The following is a 25,412-nucleotide window of genomic DNA, read 5'->3' as shown; positions in this document are numbered from 1 at the left end:
GTCAGCGTAGTTAAATATCGGATTGATGCAGATAGTGGGACGCTTGCCATAATGTGGTGGATTGTTTCTGGCTTGGTGCCATATGCCTAAACATTGCATCCACCTCCTCAGAAATGACACATTGCTTTCCTTCTCATTTGACAAGCTCCTGCTAGCATGCCAATGAGGACTATTTTTAGTACTGACAATCTGTATAGCCAACAAGCTGGGAAAATGGCCACGATGATGAGGCTGGAAATTTATCCAGGCTGGTTTCCAGGACCTGAGGAAATCTTGAGGTGGATTTTCTCAGATTCTGACTTTGCATCTTGTTGTTTCCCTCTGGGCACAGAATATCCTGCTCCCATGTATGTTCTTTACTTATTACAGACCTACAAGAGTTCAATATTAAATGCTTCTTATGACCAGGGCCCCACAGACTTTCTGATTCCTACTCAAGCCATTTTTCCCCACAGAATTTGGCATGTTGCCAAATTTCTATAGGATTCTATATTCTGGCCACAGAATCTGTAATTTTGCAGCAGCCAGATGTCTGACACTTTGTTCTGTCAGCTCCAGTGGAACTTGGCTACAACTTTCCCTTTCTGTGCTGCTTTCACCACAAGGGGGAGTGTGTGACACAAGCAGCTGCCCTAACAGAGCCCTAGAAAGCAGAACAATTCTCCTGACTCATCAGGATCTTCCTTGCCTATTTCTAAAGGTGTGTCCCCTGAGGGGAGAACATAGCAACCAGGGGCCAAGGCAATGAGCCATGAGCACTGGGCAGAGTACAGTTAAATTGGACTGGTTTAAGGCAGCCTGGGGCCTTAGACACACCATGACCGGGCCCCCATCCCCACCTCCCACGTAGCATCACGTGGAATTAGGGTTGCCAATTTTGGTTGGACATATTCCTGGGGGTTTCATCACATGACATAATCTTTAATTAAAGATTACTCTTTAATTCCTGGAGACTCCAGGACAATACTAGAGGTTTGGCAACCCTACTTGGAATAGCAGCAGCATAGGACTTTCTTTTGTCCTTCCCCACAGGAGTGGCAGCAGGGGCCACTCTCTACTCAGAAGCCGCAAGTACAGCAGGAACTAAGGGGCAGAGGTATCTCAGTAATTACTTCAGCATCACAATTGTATCGCCTGTGTGGCTGGGTGGGCCTGGCCTGCTGCCCTCTTCCCCCCCTTGCTGCACACACAGTCCTCTACTGGTAAGGCCCACCAGAGCAGAGGGTTTTAGAGTTAACACCCCATTGAGATGAATAGAGCAATTTACACCTCTGGAGCAGGAATGTCTGATGTCCAGATGTCTTAGTGGTCAGCTCACAGCCTTACAGTTTCTGCCAGTCTGTTCCAGTGGGGTCCCCCGCTGCAGCCTCAATCAACCCCCAGAGTTCAGTCACTACAAAGGAGCAAGGCAGGGGGACCCAGGCCTGCCTACCCACTCTACCAGGCCCCAACCCAGGGCGCTAGGAGTTTATCAAAGTGTTCAGCCCCGTTACTGGGCTACCCCCAAATTATTTTCCCCCAAGGTCACTTTCTACCAGACTGGAGCTCCTCAGTTTGTGGGGTAGTCATTGGCTTAGCAGATTCTCCTCAGTATCTTAGTGTCCTGGTCAGCCAGTAAATCTATTTTAGGACTTTCAGCTCCTAAAGAAGAGGGGAATCCCAAGACCCTGGTGATACAGTAGCCTTCACAAAGCTGTTTCCACTCCTGGAACACTTCTCAGCATCAGCCTGGCTTCCCAATGCCACATTCAGCTCATTCCCCCTGTCTCCTCACCTATGAGTGTCCTTTTAAACTGTTTTCCCACTGGGAACATGCCTGGCACCTGTTGAGGGGCAGGGCCTCCCTAGCCCAGTATTGCTCTACTCCCTTCCCTGGTTCAGGATGACCCCATCACAGCTCTCATGAGCTATTACTTCAATCTGAGATCTGCATTGGTTACAGTCATGTTTTCAAAATCTCCACAACCAGGAGGGCTAGGAACTTATTTTTCTTTCTAATGGAAGCTGACAGTGTGATGTAATCACATGGCTCCAGGGCCCTGGGCACAGACATACAGTATTTCTGTTTTAATCTGGCCATGGATACATGTGTACCACTCAGTTGTCTTCCTTACCTCCCCCAGAACCCCTGACACACTTCAAGGCTCAGGAAGGATGGCGTTCAGCCTGGCATCTGCAGCCCATCTGCTTGGCCCTTGGGTGTCACAATCCTCCTTCTTCAGGCCCAATCAGCCTTGCCTACCAGCCTGGGAAGGATGCAGCTTTACCCACTTGCCACATACTACTCTGAGCAGATAGGTGTTTTACCTGCATGGACCCCAAACATCCAACCTTACTGGGAGTAACTTTGCCCCCTTACCCAGGGGCTCCATAAAAGATGTTACTGCACCGCTAGAGAAGACTCAGCAATGTACTATAAAAAATCAGCAATTTAATGTAATTAACACAGTCAAGGAATTGAGGGTTCCCGGACTCGGAACTGAAGGGGACCTGCCATGGATTCTGGGTCCATTGTGCCACAGAGTACAAGGGGCCCTGTCTAGAATATTTCAACTCTGGGCAAATGCAAATATTTTAATGTTGTTATGATTTCTGGGTGTTTCCCCCCAGGGAGCTGGAATGAACATTTTATAAACTACATGAAAATATATGCTGAGAGGCATAGCATATACAGCAGGAAATAGTGATGTTTGTACAACTGATGAACTGTCATGAGATTCATCAGAATGAAGCCTAACTTTGGGTGGAGAAAAAGTATTTCCTGAAGAGGCCTGGTTATTTCATTGCGACTTGCAGGGACATGGATGAGGGCTATGACAATTAAACATAAAAACTGTTATGTTGCATTAGACCAGTGGTCCATCTAGTCCAGTATCCTGTCTTTTACAGTGGCCAGCATAAACATTTCAGAGGAAGACACATACCCCCCACAATCGGAATTAATACAATAACATGCCCATGTGGAGAATTTCTTGCCAAGCCCAGTGTGACTGAATGTACCCCCAAATACACACCCTACACACCATTGTAATAATCTGTAAAAATATGCCTCGTGAGGCATTATTTGAAAACTAATAACTCACTGGTCAATAATATCATGGTAAAATTGATATGTAGCACCATTATATATAAAGTTATGAATCCCCCTGAATGATGTTGGTGGCACGTGTTCAAATCCACATAGCCCCAGTTAGGCAGAACTAGTCAAGCAGGTCATAAACAAAGTGTTTGTTTACATCTAAGTTATAAACCGGGTCTTAGAGAGAGGGGGAAAACAGGAGACAAGGAAAATCTGTATTTCACCAAACAAAGGTGAGAGGAAACAGCATGCAGCCCCTTTTACCACCAGACTCCATGTCACCTCCTTTACTGTTTGAATAAACTTTAACTAGGGGTGACCCTCAGGAAAATGTATTTTGAAGGCTGACTGAACTTTAAAAGTGAGAGGCAAAAACACTCCAAGCTCTCTCTCTCTACTCATCTCTCTCTTTTCCACCTAAGAAGACAAAAGAAACAGCCTATGGACTTTAGGAGCAGATACTGACCTGAAAGTTGGTCAGCCCTGTTGCTGGAAGCATGTGGTAAGAACTTTACCTAGAACCAAGTCTAGTTTATTAAATTTAGAAAGTGTTTTCACTTTATTTCTCTTGTAACCATTTCTGGCTTTAATGCCTTATACTTGTACTCACTTAAAACCTCCCTCTTTATAGGTAAAAAAACAGGAGAGGGCTGGACAGTGCAGAACACACATTTTCTGGGGAAAATCCGGGTCTGGGAGTGCATTGGGGTCACCCTGCAAGTAGTTACCAAGGCTGGTGGAAGCCAGCGTGTGACTGATGTGTGGCTGGCAGGCTGCAGCTATACACAGACAGGGTGTTACCTGCATGCTCTGTGTGAGCAGCTCAGGTGGGAGCTACAGCAGCAAAGTATTGTGAGGCATGCAACGTTGCAGGCAGGTAGTGACAGCCCCTCACTGGTTCAGGTTACACCCCGGAATGTCATACCCAGACACTCAGTATTTAGCCTAGATCCTGAAGCATGAAGTTGTATATTCCCTTATAATTTTTATCATAGCTAATGTACCTGCATATATTTTTATTAGTAACAAATTTCTGATCATGTTTTGAATGCTATTATTAAGCTCTTTGCCTCAATATAATTTTGTGGCAGTGAATTTTTCAAGTTATTTATACAGTAAGTAAAAATAATTTCTTTGCATTATGGAGAGATGGTAACTTGCCCGTAGTCAAAGTTGTGACCAGTTTCTGTTTTGAAACCTTATTTTTAGACCCCCCTTACAACTTTGTATTGGAAAATTAGTTCGGCCTGAAAAAAGCCAGATTCACTCTAAAAAAGACAAAGGAGAATGTCTGTGCAAAATTTGAAGAATAATGTTCAAGTTGTTTGGAGCTACATTAGCACATCACCCTGTTTTGAAATTTGGACCTTTAATCATTTTCTCCTCCCTTCAAGGGTCCTCTTCATCTACCCTGGTCATACCTAGTAATATTAGGTTTAGTTTTCTCTTAAGCTGCCAACAACAAAATGTTGTGGAAACATGCAGATAAGTATCTGCAGATGGGCATGTTTCCAGTATGCCCCTTCACACACTTGTGAAATAAAGTTGGCAAGAAGTTCACCAATACTGTTTACACTGCAGCTCTAGGAGCACCACCAGCACTTGTAAATTATGATGTTACCATAGAGGCTAAAAAGCATCTGTGGCCTTTTTGTAACTTTAAATCAAAGCAGAGTTTGGGGTGCAATTGTATTTACTAGATAGCACATTGTGCCACACTCAGATCTCTTTTGTTACTTAAAATTGACCTGCATGTGGTTCCGGCAGTTCTCATGCTGTGTCCAGAGTGGCAGCCTCGTCTTTTGTATCGCTCTAGAGCTGCTACAGCTTTCTCTAAATTTCTCTGGATTAAATAGATGGATTGTGCTTGCCCTTCACAGTCCTGTGGAGGGCTCTGACACTTCAAATACTACCTCAGTAACACTCTTTGAAATAAGGTCTCCCTCCTGGGGTTAGGATGGCTTTACACAAAGAACCAGTTTTCCCTATCAAGTGTGTAATTCCTCACCATCAGCACCTCTCTCTTTCCAAGGCACCAAGCTGGATAAAATAGATAGTGCTCCTGGGGCTGCTTTAAGGTATTTCTTGCTATGAAACAAGAAAACAACATGTATTTCTATTTGTCTATTTATTTATTTTTAGTATCAGTTAACACCCCTTTCCTCTAACAGTTCAGCATGCATACTTCAGGCACATGTGATGCTAATAGCAACTGCCTTCATATTTTCAGTTTGTTCTCATCTTTGGGCAGCATTTTTTGCTGCCAGTGTCAGCCTGGAAAAACGGCCTTCTTATCTGTAGCACAAGCCTTGTTTCCATAGGCCTGCAGCAAAGTTTTTAACATATTTGCTGGCTCTCTTTATCCAATTCTGTAGCAGCTGGTGCTAAGAACCTCTTCCCGCAAATATCCTAAGCATGCGAGCAGCTTTACTCTCCTGATTATTACTGTTAGTATTTATATTGTGATAGCAGCAAGAAACCCCAGCGAAGGAACCAGTTTACCAAGAATTCACAATCTAAAGTCAAAGGGACTGCTCATGTGTGGATTTGCAAGATACATCCACTGGACAGTAAATTTCGTACACACCTCTTAAGGTTTACCATGAAAAATACCCTCCCATTCAGCCATCCAGTTTGGCAAATGTAATTTTCTGTTTATCCCTGAATGGAGATAAAATATACACTTTGTCTTCTATGGCTTGAAGTGATTCCAACACGCTCAAAGAGATCCCATCTTCTGTTCCATTTAGGCCTCATTGTTGGACTGCAGAAGAAGGTAACACTTGCCACGCTACTTTTGAGTTCTAATTATAATTTTTTAACATCCTATTTTTCATCATCTTAATACATATAATTGCACTTCCATCCAATACTATGGAAGCTGTAGCTCTGCTCCCTGGGAGCTCCCCGGCCGCCGCACAGGTACTATAGTACTGGGGGTCATATCAATGCCTTAATGTAAAAATGTCCCCTTTCTGGTTAAAACCTCAGAAGGGGAATGTGTGTGAAATCTGGTAAAATGACAATACATACATAGTGTTGCTTTGGAGTTTCCTGGCAGTGGAGAGAATTTTCTATTTTCCAGTTCTGGTCTTCATCTGGTTGTTGGTGAATCTTACCAGTCTACAGCTTCCATAGTATTGGATGGAAGTGCAATTATATGTATTAAGATGATGAAAAACAGGATGTTAAAAAAATTATAATTAGAACTCAAAAGTAGTGTGGCAAGTGTTACCTTCTTCTGCAGTCCAACAATGAGGCCTAAATGGAACAGAAGGTGGGATCTCTTTGAGCGTGTTGGAATCACTTCAAGCCATAGAAGACAAAGTGTATATTTTATCTTCATTCAGGGATAAACAGAAAATTACATTTGCCAAACTGGATGGCTGAATGGGAGAGACTGAAAGCTGAAGGTTGGCAGGCAACAGTAGAATCCAACCACATAAATACACAACTATTTAAAAATTAGATGGTTGCCAGGCCAGCCAGATAACCTAGTTGTCATGGTCTGTCTGTATGGAGGAGATCCGGGTTCAATTCCTGGTCACTCATTGCCCAGGCTGGCAGAAGCTCCAAGTGCTCTGGAGGCAGGGGTCTCAGCTCATGAGAGGAGGGAGGACTACACATTACTGCCTAGTGAGCCCAACAGAGTATTCCCCTCCACCACCAGGAACCATTACGTCTAGATAAAGGGATGGTGGCATTAAGGATGTGGAAAATAATTGTTTGCAACTTCATACCGTACAGAAATATATTAAATACATTGTATACTATGTTAATTATATATTGATACTGTATATTATGCTTATTACAAATAATGGGCTAGCTCTAACAATCCTTAACTCATGTAGATGGTCCCATTAAAGTCAATATCATATTCTTGGTGAAATCATAGGACTGGAAGGGACCTCGAGAGGTCATGTAGTCCAGTCCCCTGCACTCATGACAGGACTAAAGTATTATCTAAACCAGGGGTCGGCAACCTTCGGCATGCAGCCCATCAGGGTAATCCAAAGGCAGGCCACGAGACATTTTGTTTATGTTGACTATCCACAGGCACGGCCCCCTGCAGCTCCCAGTGGCCCAGTTCGCTGTTCCCAGCCAATGGGAGCTGCGGGAAGTGGGAGGCCACAGGGACGTGATGTTCTAGGTGTCTACAAACTGATTGTTTAATTATTTGCTTCATTAGGTTTTCAGATACTGAAGTTAAGGTGACTGGTCTGTAATTCCCAGGGTTGTCCTTAGTTCCCTTTTTATAGATTGACACTATATTTGCCCTTTTCCAGTCCTCTGGAATTTCTCCCATCTTCCATGACTTTTTGAAGATAATCGCTAATGGCTCAGATATCTCCTCAGTCAGCTCCTTGAGCATTCTAGGATGTATTTCATCAGGCCCTGCTGACTTTAAGACATCTAACTTGTCTAAAGAACAGGAGTACTTGTGGCACCTTAGAGACTAACAAATTTATTAGAGCATAAGCTTTCGTGGGCTACAACCCACTTCTTCGGATGCATATAGAGTGAAACATATATTGAGGAGATATATATACACACATACATACATACATACATACATACACTCTGTATGTGTGTATATATATCTCCTCAATATATGTTTCACTCTATATGCATCCGAAGAAGTGGGTTGTAGCCCACGAAAGCTTATGCTCTAATAAATTTGCTAGTCTCTAAGGTGCCACAAGTACTCCTGTTCTTTTTGCGGATACAGACTAACACGGCTGCTACTCTGTAACTTGTCTAAGTAATTTTTAACTTGTTCTTCTCCTATTTTAGCCTCTGATCCTATCTCATTTTCGCTGGCATTCACTATGTTAGATGTCCAATTGCTACTAACCTTTTTGGTGATAACTGAAACAAAAAAGTCATTTAGCACTTCTGCCATTTCCACATTTTCTATTTTTGTTTTTTCTCCGTCATTGAGTAAGGGGCCTATCCTGTCCTTGGTCTTCCTCTTGCTTCTAATGTATTAGAATGTACTTCATGATCACTTTCACCTAAGCTGCCTTCCACTTTCAAATTCTTCAACCCTATTTGTGAAAATCAAATCTAGAACAGCCTCTCCCCTGGTAGTTTTCTCCACCTTCTGAAATAAAAAATTAGCTTCAATACATTCTAAGAACTTGTTGGATAATGTGTGCCCTGCTGTATTATTTTTCCAACAGGTGTCTAGGTAGTTAAAGTCCCCCATCACCACCAAGTCCTGTGTTTTGGATGATTTTGTTAGTTGTTTAAAAAAAAGCCTCATCTACCTCTTCTTCCTGGTTAAGTGGTCTGTAGCAGACCCCTATCATGACATGTTTTTAAGCCCTTTTATCCTTACCCAGAGACTTTCAACAAGTCTGTCTCCTATTTCTATCTCAACCTCAGTCCAAGTGTATATATTGTTAATATATAAAGCAACACCTTTCTCCCTTTCTTCCTTGCCTGTCCCTCCTGAGCAAGCTGTAACCTTCTATACCAATATTCCAGTCGTGTATAGTTGTTTAACTAGCATTTCAAGTTCTTCCTGCTTATTCCCCATATTTCTCACATCAGTATACAGACATCTCAGATGTCGATTTGATTTTCCCCTATGTTCTCTCTGGTCTCTCCCTTAGTTCCTGCTATAATTGTCCCTGCTCCCCTCCCCGCCTTCCCCCCTCCCCCATACAAGTCTGTGTATAACAAAGATCTGTGTTCCTGTATTATCATAATCTTTGGATAGCCTGAACAGATTTTGTAAGGTTTCAGATAACTCTTTTTACTAAATTCTAGCCTCAAATCCTGTTTTCATAGTATATATTGCTTTAATTGATAAGGCTTCTTTGTCAGCTTGTAGCACGTAATAAACTGCTGATACATGCTTTAAACTTAGTAGTAGATTGTAAACTTCTCTCACAGGGATAGATTGCTGTTAGATCTTTATTTACATGAACAGGTTTGCTTATGAATGGCATTACCTGGCAAAATTGCAACCATTGTTTCAGATATTGCTGACTCAAGTGGTACTAATATTAACAGCAGAGAATTTAATTTAAAATCATAGCACAATTTAAATCAAGTTTGCTTTAAAGAACAGAACCAGGGTTTATAAAATCCCATTAGAAAATGGGGGTTTGCCCTCAGGGTGGATAATCATGAAACTGGAGCCTTCTCTTTTGTTTCATATTGACAAAGTCCCTAGAATTAGGAGGGTGGGGAGGGCTGTTTGCAGAGTTTTAGACTTAAGAATAAAAGTTTCCTCCAAGCTGGGCTTTGAATAGCATTTCTTCAAGAAGTTCCATACAAGTTTTTTGAATTATTGGAGAAACAGAAGACTATTTATTTATTTTTGAAAGAAATCTTTTTATTTCATGATTTATCATCAAATAAGAGACAATTCATTTCAGGACTATAGAGCACAAACCCAAGAATATCACATTACAGACACAATACTAATCATACATTTTACACCTCAGCATGCTTTTAAAACCATTTTGCACAGGGTCATTATGTGACAGAATGGAAAATGATTTCATAACATGTAAGCATTTTGGACCTCCTCATCAAAATTTACCGTATACATCAAAAATACCTTTGTGGAGAGCAACCCATTAAGCACCTACATTTTAAAAACTAAAAATTCTCTACATGTCTCATAATTGAGATACCAACTAGAGTACATTTATTACAAATTCTTTAAGAGCACACTCAGTAGTTCTTGTTGAAATCTAAGCAATAGTGTGAAATGATGGATACAAACAATAACAGAAATTAGCAAATCCAATTGATCATCTGAGTTTAACATAGAACCCGTGTCAATATGTAATGAAAGAAGCAATTACATAGGCACAAGTGCAAATAGGCCATACTGTAAGCTGTCTTCTCTCTTTGGTAAAATCAATTAATCAGCAGGGAGAGTATTTTAATAATTTAAGTCAGAAGCAAAATTCATGCTATAAATTGTGTTTTGCTTTTTCTTATATTAATAGAATCAATTCATTATTTTCAGATATCCTATTAGAGAAATAGTTAAAAATATACACCTAATATTTGCTCCCAGTATTTCCTTGTCTTTAGATTTAGTTTATACTTAAATTAAAAATAAACAATTTAATTCCTTTCATAAATAGCTTTGCAATAGTCAATTATTTTAAAAGAACTTTAAAAATAAAACGAACACTATAAATAGCAAAATATACACGATTTCAAAGATTACATTTCGTTCCTGATTGATATAACTTGAAAATATGTCACTGAAGAATAAATAACCTTTGGGCTTCTTAAACATTTGGCAAAATGTCAATTGTTCTTAGAGAAGATTCTTTTGAGGAACAAGGAAATTACTTTTATAAAGCTTTTAATGTATAGGCAGAATTCTAGTAATTTCACAAGAAAACTATATAAGCATCAAGATTCAGTATAATATATTGGATGTTCATTTAAAAAAGAAACTTAAAAATGAAAATTGAAACACTTAAACTTAAAAGAAAATTATCAGAGCAAACCCAGGAACTTTAAGGTAAAGGAGATGTTCTGTGGGTACTTCTGTGGAAGGGCCAATTAGGCCTTTGGTTTTATGGTTCAGGAAGCTACACCAATGGTAATGTAAGGTTCTTCCTAGACCACAGTTTCTCAACCCTTGGGTCAGGACACAAAATTGGGTCACCAGAATGTTTCAAAGGGTTTTGTGGCAGCTCCTGTGGCTCTAGTCCCACAGGGCTGGCTGGGCTCGCCTCCCTCCTCCTAGCTCTGCAACCTGTGGGGGTCCCAGCATCACTCAGGTTTGGCCCAGCTATCAACAGGACAGGAGTCCAAGTAGGCCAAATATGAGTGAGTGACACTGCAACCTCATGAGCCAAGTCACAACTCCACTCACACAAATTTAATCCAGTCAGGGAGGCGGGGCCACACCTGAGTGGCGCTGCAACCTCGGAGGTTGCAACGCCGAGAGCCAAGCTCAGCCAGCCCTACAGCACAGGAGCTGCAGGAGCCACCACTGTGGGGTGAGTGCTGGGTAGGACCCAACCCCCCAAGAGACAGGATCTGACTGAAACCATCCCAGGGCCTCTATCTCCAGACTATTTACTGGGTCACAACAAGCCATAAACATTTACAAATGGGTCCCGAGCCATTTTTTTACCACCAACTGTTTTTTCCACGAATTTAGTTAATCCATCTCTCAAAGGTGGTAGGTAGGTCAATGGAAAAATTCTTCCGTCGACCTAGCTGTGGTTACACTGGTGGTTAGCATGAAATTATTCACAACCCTGAGCAACGTAGCTAGGTCAATCTAATTTTTAAACGTAGACTCTCTTTCAGGCCTGGTCAAGGGGAAACAAGGAGTTAAGGAAAGGATGAAGGAGACTGAGATTGAAGAATGCTTGGTAATAAAGCCCTCCTGAAGAAGTATACATCCTGTAGGGGCACTTACAAATCAGATTATTTAAAGTAAATAAATAAAAATCCTCCATATCTTGAAGGGCCTGACAATCATGCATAATTTAGGGGAAAGTCACAGGGCACCCATGTTTCAGTTCCCAGGCTCCACTCCCTGCTTTGTCTTTTTCTGAAGCTACAATGAAGACAAATGGGAAAATTGTAGGCCACATCAGCAAAGCTACTAACAAATAAAAAACAGTATTTGCAATGTCAGCAACTCCAGAACATTTTTTTCTGTAAGAAACAGATTGACATTCTTGAAGTTCAGGGCAAAGCAGTTTGCCATTTTTAGAAGTCCTATTTAAACTGTTAGCAAATTAAAAGGCAACTTTGATAGTTCAATTACTAATAAGCTGTAAGTAAACACCCAGACTTGTTAACTTTCTAGTTATATCCATAGTTACTTTACAGAAACATTAGGCAGAATGCTTTTCTACTCCTTGTTTGATTCCAAGCACAAGATGTAGAAACCAGTTAAACTGCACAGTCCAGCCTTTATCTCTGCAAACCTCAATCTGATCTAGGAAATGCTTTTTAGCATCTTCCTCGTTTTTACCTACAGTTAGAGCATCCCGGATATATTCAATATCTTCTTTGCTGGTTAATTGAGGCATTCCAGTCATTAGCATCATGGAAAACAGAATGATCAGCAGGTTTGTGTGATGTCGAAGAGCAAGATAAGCCTTCACACAAATGTCCTATACGAGGGAAGAAAGTTTCGTTGTTACCTGACTGAGAAGACTGAAACAAAAGGTTTTAGGAAGCTCATTTAGGAACTTGCTTAAATTTGATATACACAGTACTAATCAACCATGTTCAATTGCTAACACTTATTTTCCCTACTATTCATTTTAACAGAAACATTAAGCTAACTTCCCCATCCATTGCTCTGGATGCACTAGTAGCTATTGAGGAATGGGTCCGTGTTTTGTTGCAAAAACTAAAGGGCTTTTTGTAACAGCATTACATAAATTAATCAAACATAAGCTTTTTAGTGAAAAAGAGGATTTAAGTTTAATTTTCCTAATGTGTGATAATTGCCAGTAACAATGAAAGAAACCTCATTAATTTACCATCTTTCTCTAAGTTCAGTAGCATTTCCATTTATCATGGGAGAATCCAAACAAGCTCACTTTGTAACAAGTTCAGCAGAACTTCTGGGGGAATATTTATATATTCTTTATATATCTATAAACTTTACAGCGATGATTACATGTTTAATGGAGAACACTGTTAAGTTTCATCTTGTTGATAGATAGATATCATTTTCACCAGCTCTAGTTTTAAGTTGCACCATTTTTGCTGAAGGAGTGTTGTGTGTGTTGATTGCCATACTGAACTCACTGGAGTAAGACTATATTTTCTGCTATCACTATTGCTTTATCACTTACCTATATACCCCATCTAATTACATTGGTACATCATTTAAAAAGGTTAGAAAGGCAAACAGTTCTTATAGGTTGGATAAATGTACAATGAATCAAAAGACTATTTAATAGAAAGTGACTAATTAGTAAACACTAATTAGTAAACATTTTCATTTTATTTAAATTTGTGTCACATTTACTTTTAGAAATAGTTTTCTCAAAACCAATTGAGCAAAGTAATGCAATGAAGCTCCATATTCAAGAAAACACTGTAATGCTAGAGTTAAGATTGAGAGTACATTTCAATAGCTTAGAGGTAAAAAAATCCTTCCAAGTAATAGTTATTAAAAAAAATCAAAACAAAACCAAGCAATAGAAAATAAAAAATCAAAGTTAAATTTTATGGTAACGTCTATACTTCCAAGTGTATGAATGATCTTTAAGATTAGGCTTTCCACAAATTTCAAAATAAGTCATTTTAAGCTCCTTAAGCAATCAAAGTATTTCCATGTAACTTTCTCCAAAATCCTATCAATATCCTACTGGAGTGTGTGTTCATTTTAAATCAGGGTTAGTTTTTTTAGTCCTTAGTAAGAGACAGCATGATACCCCATTTCAGGGGTAGGCAACCTTTCAGAAGCGGTGTGCCGAGTCTTCATTTATTTACTTTAATTTAAGGTTTCACGTGCCGGTAATACATTTTAACGTTTTTTAGAAGGTCTCTCTCTATAAGTCTATATATTATATAACTAAACTATTGTTGTATGTAAAGTAAACAAGGTTTTAAAAATATTTAAGAAGCTTCATTTAAAATTAAATTAAAATGCTGATCTTATGCCACCAGCCTGCTCAGCTCGCTGCCAGCCTGGCGTTCTGTTCACCTAGGCCGGCAGCGGGCTGAGTGGGGCCTGACCTCTGAAGCCCCCCACACCTCCAGAAGGGTGGCTGTGGGGGGCTTCAGAGGTCAGGGCAGAGGGCTGGGGATGTGTGGAGGTGCAGGGCAGAAGGCTGGGTGTGTGGGGGGGTGCAGGGCAGAGGGCTGGGGTGCTCGGCTCGTGGGGGTGCTCCCAGCCCCCTGCCCTGAGTGACTCATGGCAGGGGGCTGGAAGGGATATGTCCTGTTCCACCCCCTGCCCCAAGGCCCCGTCCCTACCTCTTCTCTGCCTCCTTTACCCAGGGCCGACTTTAGCAACGGGCCGCGGGGCTGCCGCGCGCTGGCTGGAGCTCCGGCCAGGAGAGCGGGGCCACGGGGCTTTTGCGGAGTAGCCACGCTGCCACTCCTCCCCCCCTCCCTTTGCAAGGGCCGGCGCAGGGAAGGAGAGGAGGAGGGGCAGGAAAGCAGGCTGCACCACGGCTGGGGGAAGAAGCGGGGGAGGAGGAAAGCTTGGCTGCTGCAGGACAAAGCTTCTGCCTCCTGCCCCCGCAGGGGAGAGCGGTGGGCGGGGGGGCTGAGTGAGGCTGGGGGTCAGAACCGCGGCAGGCAGCCATGTGCCATTCAAAATCGGCTCGCGTGCCGTGTTTGGCACGTGTGCCGTAGGTTGCCGACCCCTGCCCCATTTTAACAAATAAACGTAACTATGGAGCCATGACCATTAAGGGGGAAATCCTGCTTTCATTCCCTGCATCCCTTGGAAAGAGTGATCCCAGCACAGCTGTAGGAGTGACAAGAGCCAAACAAGTTAGGAAGATGTTCCAGAAGTGAGAATTTATTTAAAAACCCTCATCTCCCAAACCTCTCAATTTGCCTAAATTTTTCCAAATACATTCTTCAGTCAAATCTACGATCAGTTGGTTTAGTGCTGACTAAGTTAGGGGTGGATTATGTTGGTCAGAGTTGAGTTTATAATAGAAAACTCATTTCATCTGTAACTTTGTGGGGATTAGTGTCTTTCTGTGACACAAGAAAGGAGGAAATTCTACTTTTGTATATTAATTTCAAACAAGGAAATTTTGGCACAAAAACTAATGTGTATTTATTTCCCCTTGAAGGAGATGTGAGCACTTTTTATAGTTGTATCAGTTGATGAAATCAAAGAAATTTGGTTTCCAGGGAGACTATTTTCCCCTGGATGTTATATCTCAATATTGTTGGTGCCGGGGCAGAGGAACAATGGTGTCATAAAGAAACAGTTGCTTCATCAGGTCTCACGTTTAGTCTAAGGACACTGAGATTTCTGAGAATCTGCACCTACTTACTAAAGCTAATTGTCTACGTATAATCTGAAGTGAGTTTTGAATTGGCACTCTCAAAGGATGCCAATATCTATTCTCTCAAGAGAGGCAGACAGAGGTGAAAACAGCATATGTATGCATCGAGGACATGAAGAAGATTGCCTCAGGTACATGGCTATAGACAGACCTGAGGGTATCCTTGCAGGCACAATAAAGCGACATGATCTCTGAAGACACAGACATAGTGCAAGAAAGAAAAAAATCCCCTCAAACACACAACAAAAGGGACAAATGATAGTTCTTAGGGCCAAAAGCTATGTTAGATATTAGTTAGAACAGTGGTCCCAAACTGTAGGGTGCGCAGAGGAACATTCGGGGGGTGAGCGTGGCAGGGCCCCGGCCAGCCCCCATGGGAAGTGGGGAGGGAGTGCCACCCAGCCCTGCTCTGTCCCCAGCTCTGCTCCAGCCTTGCCCCCAGCCACGGCCACGGCTTCCAGCCACAGCTCCAATCCTGGCCCCAGACCCGCCCCCCAGCTGCGGCCCCACCCTCAGCCCCTGGCGCCTGGTCATGGCTCCGGCATCCTTACCCCGTCCATGCCACACACCCATGGCCACATGCCTGGCCCTGGCTCCTGACTGTGGCTCCAGGTGGTGGAGGGGTGGACAGAGGTAAGGGAAGCGCGACATGAAAAATTTGGGGGCCACTGTTTTAGAAGTTTTGGCATCTTTCTAATGTACACTGTACAAACCCACTCTTCCCAACACACAATTTCTTTTACAAATTAGTACTTTTAAATGAAGACAAGTTGTATTTTTCCCCTATCACTTTTTCCTAACAATCATCTACATGATTTGGTAGCCACAGGGTATCTCTTGAGGAAGTTGTTCAGGCAATATTAGAAAAATAACACAGCATTATCAAGTCTGCAGGGCGAAGCAAAATGCTAAGAGTGAAATATCTAAGCTAATAATAATAATAATAAAAAAAAAAAACACCCGGCAGACAGAAGGCTCAAGATGCTAGAAATACAGGGTAAAACCAGAAATGGACATTCTTAAGGCTTCTGCAAATTAAAGGAGGACCAAACCTCTGATTTGTTTTAAGAAGTCCTCATTTTTATTTATATATATATAAATAAATGAATGAATGAATGAAAAGGAGTTGTGAGATCCCAGCCAAAAAGGCTGGAAAAGAAAAATTCAGTACCACTGGCACCCTCTTGGACATTAAGAACAAAGACAGAATTCTAAAGGCATTGAAGGCAGCCAGAAAATTCACCTACAAGGGCACTAAAATATTCTTCTTCTTCTCAGATCTGAGTTCTGCTCTTCTAAATTGAACTTTTGTGGTAAAGACACAGAAGCGTCAATATTGCTTTCAGCAAAACAGAGTTTCAAGACACAATTAATAGCCTTTCGCATCTTAACTTCACTAAATAACTATCAGAAAATACAAAATGCAAAACTTAGGTTAAGCTCTGATAGAAATGACCAAGACAATATTGTACCATGAGTCTTTGTTGCTAGCTTTATACGTTTGCCATGCCATTGGTAACTTTGGAAATGTAATAGCTAGTTGCATGTTATGTTGCATTACTCTTTATCAAAGATACTATTTTTTAACTAACAGCCTCTTTAAGATCTGCCAAATGACCTGTGGCTATGGTCTTCAACAACTGACAGAGGGGCAAAATCAGAAGTTTTAAAGAGGAATAAACACCAGAACAGTACACTACAGAAGATTTCTCTGAAGAATAAAACTGCAATATGGCTGAACATCAAATTAATATAAGGTACTCTTAAAAATTAATGACGGCTCAATAATGAACCTTTCCCATTAATACCTAGTAAGCAAAGTCAACAGTCACAAACAAATGAAACACTTACTATTACAAAAGGTCATGATCACTAGCATTATTGAAATTAAAAAGATATTGCACATTTTAAAAAAACTGTATAACTAAAAATACAGCTTTAGTATAGAAAAGTATCTTATTTGGTGTTCTCACCTTATTTTTAACTTTCTTTTTATTGTTTTGAAGACAACAAGCCATTTAAAACATTGACAGAACAGAAATTTTGAGACAGTACTGTAATACTGCGGAACTGCAAATGCAGTTACGTTTTTTTTCTATTATAGAAACCTCTCTAAATCCTCCCTCTCTTGTACATTTTGAAAAGATAAATAATTGACCAGTTTATACTATCAGAATTGTAGTTCAAGAAAATATGAACGGGTTAACTACTTTTTATCTGGTTATTGGCACTAGTGGAAATTAGACTGCCCATCTTACATGCAACAATGTCCGTATGATTGAGAGGACTGCAATTTAGATTTGGGGGGAAAGATTGTGATTTAAGGCCCACACCAGAATTCAGGTTTGTCTTCATTAGGGATTTTTGCAGTAGTGTAGCTTCCCAGACCCCGGGGAAAGTCATACTGTCCCATGTGCCACTTTACACTGATTCAGTGCATCAACACTGGGGAATTGCAGTACAGTGTAGCTACAATGTCTTCTCACAGTTCTCTTGGGGTATATTTTCTTGCTGTCTATCTAATTGCTGCTTCCAAACTGAACATGACCTACCAATTCACGCTGGCATTTGAACCCCACATTCATGCATGGCTTACACAGCGTCTGCAACAGCACTTCTGCTCTGGTACACAGCTATGTTCGGTTCAAATCCTTCTTTGGAGGGGGGTTCAACTCTCCTATCTTCCAACAGCCAAGAAATGCCTAGCTTTATAAAAGGCTTTGCAATAGTTTGACTTTTAAACGTTCTATCACCTTACAAATATGGTGGATCTGCAGGTCACTTGGAATTCTGCACTGCTAGAGCAATGAAATCCTTTCACACTAAGATGATGCTGGAACTGCTTTTGATTCAAAATAAAGGCTCAAAACCAGCAGCGGGTCCTCACTTACTTTTAGAAGCACAGGTTGGAAAATGGCAGCTGCCTTGTGTTTAGAAATGAAAATTTTGTTCCAGAAAAGCTTATTTGAAGACGGAACAACACATATATGTTCAAATATAGAAGATTTTATCCAAAAAATGCCCATTTTAAACATCTCACAGCAGCAGCACTGGAAGCCATTATCTTATCTTTCTTCTGCAGGTCCTATAAAACACTACAAAGTCATGTGCTTAGCCATTTTGGAAGGCCTCCTTGTTAAAGTGATAGCACTGCAGAGAAGGAAACACTATCCTACACTTAGGACATATGAAAAAAATACTACAAAACCTGCCATGGTTCAGGACAACTGGAAATTTCTATTCAGAAACAGAATTCCAGGACTGAAATAGGCATGCAGATCAGGAATGAGCTGTCCTGGCATAGCAGTTAGAAGTATGCACAGCACCTGCTCACACTATGGCTGACTCTAGCAAATTCCATTAGTCTTCTCTAATTTTATATATATTGAAACTTAATAATAAACATAAATGGTCTAGTGAAAATGATTCTATTAACTGGGTCTAACAGAATACACCCCTGTATTCACACCCTAAACACTATTGTAATAATTTTGTTCAAGACATGTCTTGTAAGGTATCATTTGAAATCTTGTAATGGTCAGTATCGTCCTGATAAAATGTGTGGCAACATTATATGTAAAGTTATAAGACTGCCCTGTATGATGTTTTTAACATATGTTCCAAACCCCACAGCCCTGCCCAAACAGAAATAGTTATTTTTCTGACTTTTATACCTCATTACTTGTACCCACTTAATCTCTTTGTAGTTAATAAACTTGTTTTACTGTATCATCTAATCCAATGTGTTTAAACTTAAGTGCCTGAATAATTATTTGAGATAATAAAATGTCATATCATTCCGTTTAAAGAGTAACGGAGTTAAAATATTTCATACTGTTCAGGAAAAGGCTGGGCAATACAGGACATACATTTCTGGGGGGAAATCTGGGACTGGGGATGTGTTGTGGTCATCTGGCAGTATAACCAAGGCTGGGGAGAGCCACAGTGTTACCCAGAGTGGCTGGCAGGCTGCAGTTACACATAGACACTCTGGGTGTGGCTTGCATGCTGGAAGGCTGTTTGTGAGTGGCCCAGGTGGGAGCTAATTCAGCAAGGCATTGTAAGGCACCCAAGGTTGCAGGGCAAGGGTGACACAGCTGCTCATTAGTCTGGACTGTATCCTGGTATGTGATACTGGGTGATCCCATTCAAAACATGAAATAGAGTAATAGGTCTTCCCATTCATTTCCATTGCAGGGTAATGCTGTGCCAAGCAGCTCCGTATGTGCCTTTTGAATTCTAGTTCCCATAATCATATAGGTAATTTGATAATTTAGTTATAAATTTAGGAATAAAATAGCCCAGAATTTGATTTTGGTTCAATACATTCTATTAACAGGGAAGTCTTAAATTTTGAAGACTAAGGCACCAAATGCTAGTCTCAAAAAATAAAACATTGTTTAACTTATTTACATCAGAAGATTGACTCCTTACCTGAAATTTACTGAAATGCAGACTTGTCTTCTTTCCAGCAGTTCCCATGACAAAAAGAAAATCTGGCGTCAACACAAAAGGGACTCTTTCCTTATTAATTCCAAGGAAGCTTTTGTAATTCCCAAGAATATGACCAAAGTCAATATGAAAGAGATTACCTTTATAAGAAAGAGAATTCAAGATTAGGCTGATAAATAAGTAGCAGACAAATATTTCCACTGGCATCCATAATACTATGGATAGCAACCTTGTTATGGTTTATCTTACATTAGTTTACTATAATAGAACTCTGGTTTACTAGAACAGACTATTTGTTCTCCTTTTTATACATCATCATAGCCTCGCAGCAAAATATTTATCGTTCAAATTTATTTTTTGCATCCCTTAATAAGCAGGCAGAACTTCTATATCTTTATCCATTTCTCTTAGTGGCATTGTTACTATTGGGACCTTATAACATATACATGACAAGTCACATGATAAAAAAAGTTGTACCATGAAAACTTGTGTCTTAAATCCATATCACCCCATACCCTTGTGGAAAAGCCCCCATAAAATACAATAGAGATGAAACAAACATGGTTCCACAGAAATTACTCCTTTAGGATTTAATACATAATAAAACCCTTTCTGTAGTTATTTTTTAACCATCATATAGATATCTATAACAAAGATACACTATATTATATATTCACTAATTCCGCAGGATCTTTTCATAAAGGTATATAAATGCTTGAGGTCATTGGAAACCAAGCCATTTCACTAACAGCCCAATTCTGCTTTCTCTCATGGATTGGTAACTGGTTAAAAGATAGGAAAGAAAAGGTAGGAATAAATGGTCAGTTTTCAGAATGGAGAGAGAAATAGTGGTGTCCCACAGGGATCTGTACTGGGCCCAGTCCTATTTAACATATTCATAAACGATCTGGAAAAAGGGGTAAACAGTGAGGTGGCAAAATTTGCAGAGGATACAAAACTACTCAAGATAGCTAAATCCCAGGCAGACTGTGAAGAACTACAAAAGGATCTCACAAAACTGGGTGACTGGGCAACAAAATGGCAGATGAAATTTAATGTTGATAAATGCAAAGTAATGCACATTGGAAAACATAATCCTAACTATACATATACAATGATGAGGTCTAAATTAGCTGTTACCACTCAAAGAGATGAGTCATTGTGGATAGTTCTTTGAAATCATCCACTCAATGTGCAGCGGCAGTCAAAAAAGTTAACAGAATGTTGGGAATCATCAAGAAAGGGATAGATAATAAGACAGAAAATATCATATTGCTTCTATATAAATCCATGGTACGCCCCGACCTTGAATACTGCGTGCAGATGTGGTCGCCCAATCTCAAAAAAGATATATTGGAATTGGAAAAGGTTCAGAAAAGGGCAACAAAAATGATTAGGGGTATGGAACGGTTTCCATATGAGGAGAGATTAATAAGACTGGGACTTTTCAGCTTGGAAAAGAGGCACCTAAGGCGGGATATGATAGATGTCTATAAAATCATGAGTGGTATAGAGAAAGTAAATAAGGAAGTATTATTTACTCCTTCTCATAATACAAGAACAAGGGGCCACCAAATGAAATTAATAGGTAGCAGGTTTAAAACAAACACAAGAAAGTATTTTTTCATGCAACGCACTGTCAACCTCCAGAACTCCTTGCCAAAGGGTGTTGTGAAGGCCAATACTATAACGGGGTTCAAAAGGGACCTAGATAGATTCATGGAAGATAGGTCCATCAATGGCTATTAGCCAGGATGGGCAGGAATGGTGTCCCTAGCCTCTGTTTGCCAGAAGCTGGGATTGGGTGACAGGGCATGGATCACTTGATGATAACCTGTCTGTTCATTCCCTTTGGGGCACTTGCCATTGACCACTGTCAGAGGACAGGATACTGGGCTTGATGGACCTTTGGTCTGACCCAGTATGGCCGTTCTTATGTTCTTATGCTCATTAAGCTCAACCAGAGTTGCATCCATGTTTCTGATGGTAGAATTAGGGTGTTAAAGTTGTTGATTTTGTTTTACTTTTTTGGAATTTGGGTTTTACATACATTTAAAAAAAATATACAGGAAAAACAGCTGAAATAAATGTCCATACAGCTATACCAGTAGCACAGAATCTATGCACTTCAATAAAAATGTTACCAACCCTATTTATGTTACATGATTAAACATTTCCATCGTAACTTCCAGTCAGTGCAGTCTTACATATCTGTGAGACAGTTTAAATACTAATGTTAATAAATAAAAAGTACAGGAATATGATGAATTATGAGTAAGATGTAAATATTAATTAAATATCTGTTAAAAAACATATCTAATAAAACATACCCAGTCCCTATTTTAAGTATGTCATTCATAAAAAAACCTCACCTGATTCTGTAATCATAATGTTGTCATTGTGTCTGTCTCCTATTCCAAGTACAAAGGTTGCCACACAGTAACCAGAACAAGAATAAACAAATCTTTCCACTGCTGCCTGAAACTAATTAATAGCAAGAATAAAAGTAAGAATATTCTATTGCTTATATCAGTGTTTCGCAAACTATTTATCATTGTAGGCCACATATGTGGGCCACAATGTGTTACCTGGGCCGCAGGTTGAGAACCACAGTGCACCCCCTCAATCCCCCGCAGAGACCCCTCCCCAGATGGGGCCAGGAGCGGAGTTCTGGGCGGGGAGCCAGGGGGCAGGGACTCTGGACCCCGCCATGCAGGGCTGGGTTGCAGCCCTGACTCTGGACCCGGCCGAGCGGCAGCCCTGGACCCCAGACCTTGCTGTGTGGGGCTGGCAGCAGCCCTGGACCCCAGACCCCTGTTGTATGGGGCCGGGCGGCAGCCCTGGACCGGACCTCTGTTGTGTAGGGCCGGGGGGCAGCTCTGACCCCGGATCCCCGCTGTGCAGGGCTGGCGACCCCAACCCTGGAGCCTGTAGGGCTGGGTGGCAGCTCTGGACTCCAGACCCCTGCTATGTGGGACCGGGCGGCAGCCCCAGAGCCCGTACCCCGTGGGGCCGTCTGGCAGCCCCAGACTTCGGATCCTCGCCAGGCTGGGCAGCCCGGACCCTACTGCGCCAGACAGCCGGGAAACCATACTCCACCACAGGGCCTGGTGACCTTTAGCACACAGCTGGGCTGCAGCTGTGTGCTAATTGGACCACATGTGGCCCGCAGACCGCGGGTTGAGAACCACTGGCTTATATAGAACACTTCACCTTCAAATCACGGTATAGGCATTAAGAGCAGGATCCTACACTGGACTCAGCACCTTGCAGGATCAGGCCCTTATTAATTAATTACCACAACACATTTGTGAGCTCCATTTATATTGTTGTCCCACTTTTACAGAGGAAAAAAACATGCAGAGAGGTTAATGATTTGCCCAAAGCCACACGCAAATCAGTGTGAAAGCCAGTGTTAGCTCCCAGTCCTGTGCTTAACCCTAAACCATGCTGCCTTTTACAGTCTTCCTAGGGGCATGTCTATACTTACCTCCGGAGTGATCGATCCAACGGGGGTCAATTTATCGCGTCTAGTGAAGACACAATAAGTCGACCGCCGAGCGCTCTCCCGTCGACTCCGGTACTCCACCGGAGCGAGAAGCGTAGGTGGAGTCGACGGGGGAGCATCAGCAGTCGACCTACTGAAGTGAAGATACCGCGGTAAGTAGCTCTAAGTATGTTGACTTCAGCCATGCTATTTTCGTAACTGAAGTTGCGTAACTTAGACTGACTTAGCTCCCTCCCCCCGCAGTGTAGACCAGGCCTAACAATGCTTGCTTTAATCAGCTCACCATGCATCACTTCCAAATACCATCAACAAAAGGGATAAAAAAGCACCTTGTTACTCAGGATTATGACTGTTAGCTTTCCTTTTGCCCTGTTACATGACACCCCATCATACACACCATAGTTCTTGTTCTGCTACAACACACAGTAAAATTTATTTTTAAAAGGAAAAACAAACTATGTTAATGAAACCTGTGAACCAATTTAAAACAACAACAAAACAGAATAATTTACAAAGAGGATGCAGTGTGTGTGTTACAGAACACTTTTGGGACTTTCAATGGGACTTGTGCGCCTAAGTCACTTAGGTGCTTTTGATAATCCAATTCAAAAGTGTCTAAGAATTCACCTTTTCTTCAATCACACATCTGTCTTTCAGCCACTGATTTAGTATTTCATCCTTAAATGCACCTGTGTTGCCAACTGTACTTTGCTGAATTTTGGCAATTGTTGTAGCATCTTTCACAATTTCAATCATTCCTACAAAAGACAAGGAGAAAATAAGAATTTTATTTTCTAAAACACTTTATATATATATATATAGAACCAGTGCTGTCTGCGTATTATTTCATAGAACCACAAAGTCACAGAGTGAAGGTCTTATATTCTGTTGAGATATTTACATTAGGAGGTTGCATTGTCACAATTCAAAGTCATTATGTCTCAAAGCAACACTACAGTACAAATATTGCAAATGTAATATCAGGGTATCATCCATGGCTTTGTGGTTCTGTGCTACTATTTGATACATTATCTCCCCTCACCCCTGCTCTTACACATAGCTACTAGGAAGGAATATTGGGATATTTTTCTTTTCTCTTTCCCTTTCCGATCCCTGGGAGAGTTCCTGATGGTGCCAGTTCTTTTGTGCTGTGCTCCCTGCACTGCCTCAAGTTTCTGGCAGCATGGGGAACACTCCTGTGCTCAGCATCCTGCATGCTCTGCCTGAGTACACATTTCTATCTGTCTAGGTTCTTATCCTGCACTTGTTACCATAGTCTCTGAGGGCCTCACAAATAAGAGAAAGACAACATAGCAATCTCTTCCTCCCCCCATACTCTCGGCCAAATCCTCCTACTGGGAGGAAATAACTATTTCATTCTGAGCATGTGTGTAGTTATTTTTTTTAAAGTAATACAATTATTACGAGACAGTGAAGTTAAAGTATAATGAATTTTGTATTTTGCTTTGCACATGGTGATGTTCACAGCCACTCTTCTCTCTCATGGAAGTGAATTCCAGTCTCTTAGTCCAGCTATTAAGACGGTTCCCTCTCCTGTGTACAAAAGCCTCCCTCTGTTGGTCAACTCTTTTGTGGTTCCAGTGGAACACGGCTATCCTGGGAGGTCAGTCGGAGGGAGAGGTGATCTCTTAGGTTGCTAGGGCCAATCCTATTGAGGGTGTTGATTGCTGGGACAAAGCACTTGAATTTGATTCTGTTTCATAGGGAGGCAGTGCAGAGAGGAGAGCACCAGGTTGATGTGCTTCTGGTAACCTGTGTTGCTAAGCAGGTACTTTCTACACTTTGTAACAGATGGAGCCTCTTCAGAGTTGGCAGCTTCATTCACGGGTATAATGATCAGCAATAATCACATCCAGTGGTCACAAGCACATGGATCACCCTGGTCACATCTGAGTCTGACACAATAAGATGCAGCTTTCTGGCCAGCAATACATTAAAGATAGTGTTTTTTAGAGCACGGGCTGTTTGGGCATTCATTAGCAAAGAGGAATGCAGAGGCCCCCAAGACTGCAAACTTAACAATCTTAAAGAAGACACCCTCAGCAAATTGAGGCATTACACATGAAGCGAGTCCTTCAAAGTGCTTCCCTCTTCCCACCAAAATCATCATCAGCTTCAGCTGGCTGCTCTCCATCCAGGTACTGAAAAACCTGAAAGATGGTTCTTTTTTATATTTGATGTTAATGGAATTTAGATCTGAGTAGTCTCCATACTGCTGGAACGTCAATCTGTGTTGGCTCACAAACAGTAGCTTCAGATATATGTTGAATACCATTGGGGAGAAGAATGAGATTTGGGGAAATCCGCAAGTGAATGCTCTGGCAGACCACTTGCCTATTATGATTTTGGTCCAAAA

General features: G+C 41.3%; 1 protein-coding gene across 1 annotated transcript in view; it reads right to left on the bottom strand.

The window, feature by feature from the left end:
- Nucleotides 1-11,916: 11,916 nt before the first annotated feature.
- Nucleotides 11,917-25,412, bottom strand: part of PIK3CG (phosphatidylinositol-4,5-bisphosphate 3-kinase catalytic subunit gamma) — a 35,856-nt gene continuing 22,360 nt past the window's right edge. The window contains exons 7-10 of the mRNA XM_065397542.1: nucleotides 23,663-23,793; nucleotides 21,900-22,011; nucleotides 19,510-19,667; nucleotides 11,917-12,198 (exon numbers count right to left, since the gene is read on the bottom strand). Coding sequence (XP_065253614.1) covers nucleotides 11,917-12,198; nucleotides 19,510-19,667; nucleotides 21,900-22,011; nucleotides 23,663-23,793 — 683 coding nt within the window. The remainder of the gene's footprint in view (nucleotides 12,199-19,509; nucleotides 19,668-21,899; nucleotides 22,012-23,662; nucleotides 23,794-25,412) is intronic.

This window comes from Emys orbicularis, chromosome 1 (genome assembly GCF_028017835.1).
Source record: "Emys orbicularis isolate rEmyOrb1 chromosome 1, rEmyOrb1.hap1, whole genome shotgun sequence".
NCBI classification, from domain to species: Eukaryota; Metazoa; Chordata; order Testudines; family Emydidae; genus Emys; species Emys orbicularis.
The sequence above is the reverse complement of the archived record's forward strand: the minus strand, read 5'-3'. Positions and strand labels throughout refer to the sequence as shown.